The following is an 8194-nucleotide window of genomic DNA, read 5'->3' as shown; positions in this document are numbered from 1 at the left end:
GAGTTATGAGGAGAGGTTGATGGATAAAACATTGTAAACACAAGAAAATAGCAGCACAAGTGTGAAACAAAAATGGGGAGACCTTGAAGTTTATCTTTCCCAGGAATATTCTTCAGGTTACAATGCCTTGGAATTGGCCAGTGTGTGGAAATGGCAAGGATCGAAATTAACACTAGACCACATGCCTGAGGCCAGTGATTTTAGCCTCAGCGGGCCAGTAAACTCACAACCGGACAATGGCCACTGCGGACATATTTTATGGACATGAGATTTTACAACCCTTTACATTTGTACAAAGGTCTGTGAGTTTTGGCAATTCCTATCAATGTATTTTTGATACCAAATAGTCAATTATATATTGTGTAAAAGATGTAGAAGTACAATGGGAGACTTTGGAACGCTAGGTGGCAGCAGACTTATTGTTTACGTAGTTCTGAGCATGCGCACATTAACAAGAACAATGGATTTTACCTGGTAAGTCTGCTGCCACCAAGTGTCCTTAAAGTCTCCCATTGACATAATTTGCCTCAAATTTGGTCTCTAGAGCACAAAACATGGCGTTACTGACATAACGATTTGAGCGTTACTGCCATTACACTTGTGACCACTTTCCTAAAATTATGAAATGGCTCACTTGATTTGGCTTTATGTTACTTTATTGTCCAAAATAGTTAAATTTACATCACGTGTATGACTTTGAACACAAAATTGCTTTAACATTTATCTTATCGAATTACAAAATATGAAAAACAAAAATATACACTTAATGAAAATTTTTATACTAACTATGGATTAATAAAAAATAAATACTACAATACAACTTCAGTGCTCAATGATTGAGCAAGTAAGTGCAAGGCAGTTTAGGGGGAAAATCACCTATTGAAAGTGAATCAAATACCCCAAAAAATGAAAATATGAGTAATTTCAAATGTTACGAACATTACAGTTTTCTTCCAGTAAAGTTGGTTTCATTTCATCAAGCAATTGAAACAAATTATTTTACCGTATACTTTATTGTTAAATGATGTAAGAACAAGTCAGTTTAGGTCGGGGGAAATCACCTCTTATAAATTTTGATCAAACACAAACAAAAGACATGAGCTATTACAAACGTTACGGACATTACATAGTATTCTAATGCCACGAATCAAGCACTGAATGTTTGTTCATCCCTGACACTCATCTGTGATCAGTGGGTGTCCACGTCTATGTCCGTGTCCTACGTGCAGTTGGATAGAGAGAGGTGGGGGGGGGGGAGGTCGTTCTACAAACCCAAACAAATCATTGTCTTGGGATTCAGTCACAGATTTCCAGCCGTCGTGATTCAGTCTAAAAGGATTTTGATGTTGTACTAGTAGGCCTGGATTACTGGGCAACAGGTACTCCAAATTCCACAACTTTAACAAACAGAGGAAGTGCGTATCATGTCGTATACAAATTGTTCTGTGGCATTTTCTTTTTTACTTGTGTGTTTTTTCCTCAATCAATGGAAGGGTGAATGTGTCAGGACGTGCCAGTCATTTATTGATACACACACGTGCACATTCTTTTCTTTGATGCTGTGATGAAATGTTTGGACAGTTTGACCAGTGTGGGGTAAGGCTATCCCTGTGTGGAGCTAGGTATGGGTGGTCTTTTGAAGGGGGATTGAGGGAGGCTGTCAGTGATTCATATTTCCAAAAGAAGACATGATTGTAATTCTCAAAACTGGAAACTCATTGGCAATATATATACTAAAAAAATATATAAAAAAAACATCCTTCGAAAAAAATAGTTTCTACTTCACTTGAGTGAAGCAATTCATTTCATTTTTGTTCATTTTATTTTGATTTCCTCTTTTTAACAATTACAAAGAAATTACCAAAGTGGCATAGTTTCTGTACATTTGTTTAACCTGAGTCGACAAGCAATTTACAAGGGGCAAGCCCTTGACGGAATATGAGCCGCATCACCGCAAATCTCTGAACACTTTTTCAGATCAGTGTATGAGCCACCTGGGCCTAATATCATAGAGCTGCTTAACCACAGAAAGTAGCTTAGCACGACAGCATTGTGCTCAGCAGAATACCACATGCATCAGGTGTGAGAGTCACACCTCAGGGGGTCTGTCTCATGCTCACACGTGCTGCAATCAGTTTCTCACCCCTCAGTGCCAGACCAGGGACCAGGGGGAAAAAAAGCGGAGGGGTGGGGAATAATTGCCCCTAGGCAAGCACCTTCAGGAGGTGAATAATTTAAAAAATAGAAACCCATGTTTTTATGCCGATTTTGTTTCCTAGTTGTCACTTTGTGCGCCCTCATTCTGGTGAAAGTTTATGAAACATTTTGCTTTAAAAAATGATAGACGCCATAATAATTTTGGATGTGAAAGCACAAGTAGTCTTTGAGACAGTGCGATATCCTTGCTTACAGCAGGGCCACAGGTGTGGCGACAGCAGGGTCACAGGTGTGGCGACAAGAAAAAGACTAATGCCGCCGTCCAGCTAATCAAATTAGCCTTATGGATGTCAGACAACTCATCCAGTGTTCAACTCAACAGTCTGACAACTCGACTGAAAAATCTCACTCCTAGCTAGTCTCTGAACTTAGCATTTCTGTTACCAGCAAAACTACCATGTCACATGTATCCTTCTCATATCTGCTAAGCAACAAAATTGATAACCAATTTTTGTCCTCTATGAATTTGAACTTGTGTTCGACTGCAAGTGCCAACAACAAGCACTCTAACCTCATCCGCACCCCTGGGCAGAGAGAGGGGGAGTGAGTGGGTTTGAGGGGGGCAGGATGTCTCTGTCATATACCACCCCAAGTCAGCCTAGACACATGATCCGTCTTCTTACGAGTTGCTTTGATGAATCCTAGAAACTGTAGCTCCGATACGGCACGGATGAAGCGAGCTCTGATGTCAAAGGTTAAGGATCAGAATGAAAAACACTGAAACCGTGAACAACAGTTTAAAGGAACACGTTGCCTTGGATCGGATGAGTTAGTCTATAAAAAGCGTTTGTTATAAAATGCATATTGGTAGAAAGATGTTTTAAAAGTAGAATACAATGATCCACACAAATTTGCCTCGAAAATTGCGTGGTTTTTCTTTTACTCTGCAAACTAAAATGGTCGGCCATTTATAAGAGTCAAAAGTTTGACTCCCATAAATCGCCGTACGTGTTAAGTCGACGAGGTAAAAGGAAAACCGTGCTTTTTTGAGGCATGTTTGAGTGGATCATTGTATTCTACTTTTACATCTTTCTACCCGTATGCATTTTATAACACACAGTTACAAACGCGTTTCAAAGACCAACTCGACCGATCCAAGGCAACGTGTTCTTTTAAAGAGCACTGATATAATAATAATTTTAACAACAATTTGGATGGGAGGTCAGCCGTTAGTCCTTTGTGTTGTGTAATGCACGTAAAAGAACACAGTGCACTTATTTAAAAGAGAAGAGCGCTGCCCAAGTGTTCCCTGCATATTGCACCACAAAAACTTATAAACCATTACAATGGAATTGGTCACATACTTTAAAAACGTAGCTCCACAATACCTTGCAGGAAAATACTGAATTATTAACAGTGACAGATATTTGCGCTATAAAACAAGCCACTATTATCATCATTATTAGGCTACCTCCACTTTTATGGTTTCGACGTCAGTCGCTACGGCCAGACTACTGAAAAGGCCTATTATTAAATGTGGTTGCTCAGCCAATATCCATAGTTGTAGCCAGAGCCGCTTGATTTGGACTCTAATGCCTAACTCTCTGTAAGGATACTGTAGTTGTGGATCTGGCTTCTTGTTGCCAAGAGAACTGTCATCATCGTCTTGGTTACCTGTAACCACGGTGATAAAGGCCTGTACCAAAAAAAAGAACACAAATTTCCGATAATGTTTTCAAAACGCCCAGACACTGCTAATATTGCAAATATTTTTATATAAAATTTTTTTCAGTAGATAGCATGCAATAACATGACACAGAAAATTTAGTTTTGTGCTCAGAAATTGGGATACCATATTAACATACTACATTGGAAACAAATTCATACCTGGATGTGACCTTTATTTTGACCTCTTTATGTGAATGGAAGTAGGTCAAACCTTGCGGCCAGTTGCGGCCGCTATGGGGGCTTTTTATTACAAGCCACCTGTGGCCGCTACTTAAGTGTTAAAGTTTAGATAATTACCGGTAGCCAACGGTTCTTTTCAGAACCACCCCAACTCATTGAGAGATTTTCATCACCGTGTAACTCAGAACTTTTCCATATTACCTGTAGCCAATCGTAGAGGTTGATCAGGCGTCCACATTCCATATGCAGTTTGTAGGCTATGCATACATCAGGCATGGTGGCTAGTATTCCTTCTGTATCAGCCGGAGGGTGCTCACTCTGTGTAACCAGGAGTATTCATAAAATATAAGATATTTAGTGGAATTTTGTTTACCCATTTTTGCCATAGGGAATCAAATTCCCATGTTTTTTTTTTAAACAAGGACAATAAATAATAGGCCTATCTATCTATCTATCTTATATTGTGCAATACCTATATATGAATATATCAAATATATCAATCAATCAATCAATCAATCATAGAGAATTATAAAGCACCTAAATCAAATGTTTGCTCAAAGGCACTGAGGTACACATGAAATGAATAAATTATAGTTGATAGGCCTCCTGAAACAATTGTCTTTCACTTCACATAACAAAACAATACACAAATACAGAGAAAGGATACAAACAACATTAAACAGTCCTAGAAGGAATTAACCATAAACAAATGGGTTTTTAACTTGGATTTAAAGGTAAAGTATGCCTTTGGTTTTTGATTCATTGATACAGACATGAAAGAGTAGAGATATTGATTCATTGATACAGACATGAAGGAGTAAAGATAAACTAATACATTTAGACCTAAACAATTTAAGTCTTCTGCCATGGCCATTACACATAGTTTCAAAGGTTACACAATCAAATTCTGTTGCTTGACCTGTAAACAAGGTAAAAGATAAGCAAATTATAAATCAACAAAAACAATGTGTGACACAATTTTTTCGTAGTAAAAAGTAGCATTTTTTAATAATGTACATTTACAATAAGCAATGGACAAAGACCAGTACCTGTACCAAAACAAATACATGAAATAACAAAGCTATAAAAGTATAAGATCACTAGGTCATCAGAGAGACCAAGTGAGTTTTTATCTTTAAAATGTTATGCACACCCTTATGCAGTAGTTTGTGACCGGACGTTTCGACCCTAGCAGAGTCTTTCTCAAAGGCTTAAGAGAAAGACTCTGCCAGGGTCGAAACATCAGGCCACAAACTTTTTTTTGCATTGATGTTAATAATAATAAAAATAATAATAATACAAAGCGTCTTTCTCCAGAAGACGATCAGAACATACTGATCGAACCGTCGAGTTGAAACCAATGGTTCTTTTCAGAACCACCCCAACTCATTTCATATAATACAAAGCAAGCTAGGCGTTATACAAAGAAAAAAGTGTCTAACAGAGGGAGGGAAACAAACGATTATAAAACAACACAGAAACAATCAATCGACTAGCCAAGAAAACAAAACAAAAAGAGGAGCATGTTAGTTCCTCTGAGTTGGTAACCAGTTTGCCACCAGCTCGTTCTATTTTTGAACACACTTTTGAACTGGGTCCAATTTCACAAAATCAGTTGAGCAATAACCTAAATCTCTGAATTCTACTCAATGGTTTTTCTGTGACTCTTGTCAGCTGTTTTAAAAACAGTAAAGCAGGTGTTTAAAAAAGAACATTCTATATTGATATACAGCTGTTTTAGCAGCGAATGTTTTGCAAGAGTTGAGCTAAGCACAAAATCAGTTGGGCAGCAGTCGCAACAGTGTAAACTTTATGGACTACATGTTTTTGCTAAGCATGATTTTTCTGTCTGTGCTTAGCAGGTTTTGGGCTCAGAATATAAGCAGAGATTTGATACATACCTGTAGGTAATGGAATGGATTGTTCAATGCGGTCTGTATGGCAGCCCTTGGTGATGCGTTTATATGTCGTCTAACGTCAGCGACTGAATTGTAGTAGAAAATCTCATGGAGAGTCAATGTCTGTGGACACACCAAGTATTTCCTGTGATTAAAAAACAAACGAATAAAAATGAAGCAGCATTGACTTGAGGGTCTCAAAATGTCATTTTCTTATATTTGACTAAGTTCAGACAAATATTTCTCTATGGGATTTTCTAATAATTTTCAACTATCAACTTTTACGCCCCTTTCACACCATGGAATACAGCCCTTAGGAGGCCCTGGGGCTGTTTTAACCCCAAGCAGATTTTTTCTGTTACCTCTTTTCTGTTACACAGAAGAGAGATATGCCAAAGTTTGATCTGTATCGAGCACTGTGAATTATGATAGAAGACGATTTCATTTGAGAAATTCATCATCATCATCATGCTCTGTATCCATCATGGGGGCTGTAGGGCCGCCCAACCAATGCGATGATCTAATGCAGATTGCCACAGCAGACGTACCCGTGACTCGAAGTCTGCTTCCAGCTGACACACCCAGGTATTTATATATAAAATCTAACATGTATAAAATTAATAAATAAACAAGCCTACCTGAAGACAGAGTCGAGGTATTCCAATACTTCCTCCACCAGGCTCTCGTAGCGAGTTGGCTTACGAGTCTTCTTCACGGACTCCATCAGTTTCTGCTGCAGGGAGCGCAGTGTTATCCTCTCGGTCTTGTTACTAGACTCCTGAGCTGTGTCTTCCTCTGGTTCCTCTTCTACTGGCTCATGGCCCCCGTCTACATGATAGGAATATTTATAATTATAATTGTATATTAATTTTGGTTTTTACCCATCATACACCGATGTGCTTAAGCACTGTAAACTCAGTACTTTCCCCGAGTCCTGTGAAAAAATATCACAGGCATATCTTGGATGGAATTCAAAAACAGTGGATCGTTAAAGACACTGGACACTATTGGTAATTGTCAAAGACCCGTCTTCTCACTTGGTGTATCTCAACATATGCATAAAACAACAAACCTGTGAAAATTTGAACTCAATTGGTTGTTGAAGTTGCGAGAGAATAATGAAAGAAAGAACACCCTTGTCGCGCGAAGTTGTGTGCTTCAGATGCTTGATTTCGAGACCTCAAAATCTAAATCGGTGGTCTCGAAATCAAATTCGTAGAAAATTACTTCTTTCTTAAAAACTCCATGTACGTTACTTCAGAGGGAGCCGTTCTCACAATTGTTTATACTATCAACAGCTCCCCATTACTCATTACCAAGTAATGTTTTATGCTAATAATTATTTTGAGTAATTACCAAACGTGTCCACTGCCTTTAATTACCGTGGAGTGAGTTCTTAATTGAATTCTAGCTTGCTATAGAGACTTAATGTTTTAGGTAAATTGGGTCTATACCTGTGAGAGTCTGTAGTCTGGCATGGAAAGTTTCAAGTTGGAAGCGAGCTTCTTGTACAGGATTATCAGAGCAGGACAGTCTCTCGATACAAGATGTCAGGATGGTCATTAGCTCCACTCTGGCCGTTAATCTAATCAATAATCAATAAAAAGTCAATAAGAAGTACTTATTTATATGGTTTTTAACACAGTCAACCTTGAACAAATGGACAGCAAGAATAATGGATTGGCAACCAAGGACAGGGAAAAGGAAAAGAGGTAGACGGAGAAGAAGATGGAGAAATGACATCAGGGCATATATGCAGGAACAACATGTACTAGAACTGCAAGAAACAGAAATGAATAGCATTTCCATGAGGAGGGCTACAAGATCTAAAATTAAGTGGTAGAGAGTTCCAGATGCTTAGCGCAGTTGAAGAAAAAGACCTGTCACCCCAGGAGTGACGAGACTTGGGTTCATTGAGAAGAAGCATTCCTTGACCTAGTAAGTAAACTAAGTAAACAAACAATAACAAACAAACAAACAAACAAACAAACAAAAAAACAAAAAAACAAACTAACAAATTTCAAAGACTGACCTGAGAAGAGCAAAGGCTTCCTTGTACCCCTGGCAGTCCCAGATGTTCCCTTCCAGACACATGGAATACAGCTCTCGCTGTTGCTTTCCCAGTGGGTGATGTGGTAGGTGGCCCGTCAAGATATTCAGGCTTTCCATCACTGGGTAGAACGCCTTGTGGTAATCGAACAGCTTCTTCAAGAGTTCCTGCAGTGTTTTCT

General features: G+C 38.6%; 1 protein-coding gene across 1 annotated transcript in view; it reads right to left on the bottom strand.

Moving 5' to 3' along the window:
- Positions 1-624: 624 nt before the first annotated feature.
- Positions 625-8194, bottom strand: part of LOC139947484 (origin recognition complex subunit 3-like) — an 81054-nt gene continuing 73484 nt past the window's right edge. The window contains exons 11-17 of the mRNA XM_071945410.1: positions 7996-8192; positions 7418-7548; positions 6602-6791; positions 5967-6108; positions 4267-4383; positions 3774-3853; positions 625-2899 (exon numbers count right to left, since the gene is read on the bottom strand). Coding sequence (XP_071801511.1) covers positions 2794-2899; positions 3774-3853; positions 4267-4383; positions 5967-6108; positions 6602-6791; positions 7418-7548; positions 7996-8192 — 963 coding nt within the window. The 3' untranslated portion in view covers positions 625-2793. The remainder of the gene's footprint in view (positions 2900-3773; positions 3854-4266; positions 4384-5966; positions 6109-6601; positions 6792-7417; positions 7549-7995; positions 8193-8194) is intronic.

This window comes from Asterias amurensis, chromosome 14, assembly GCF_032118995.1.
Source record: "Asterias amurensis chromosome 14, ASM3211899v1".
Taxonomy (NCBI): domain Eukaryota; kingdom Metazoa; phylum Echinodermata; class Asteroidea; order Forcipulatida; family Asteriidae; genus Asterias; species Asterias amurensis.
This window is presented reverse-complemented; position numbering and strand designations above follow the sequence as displayed.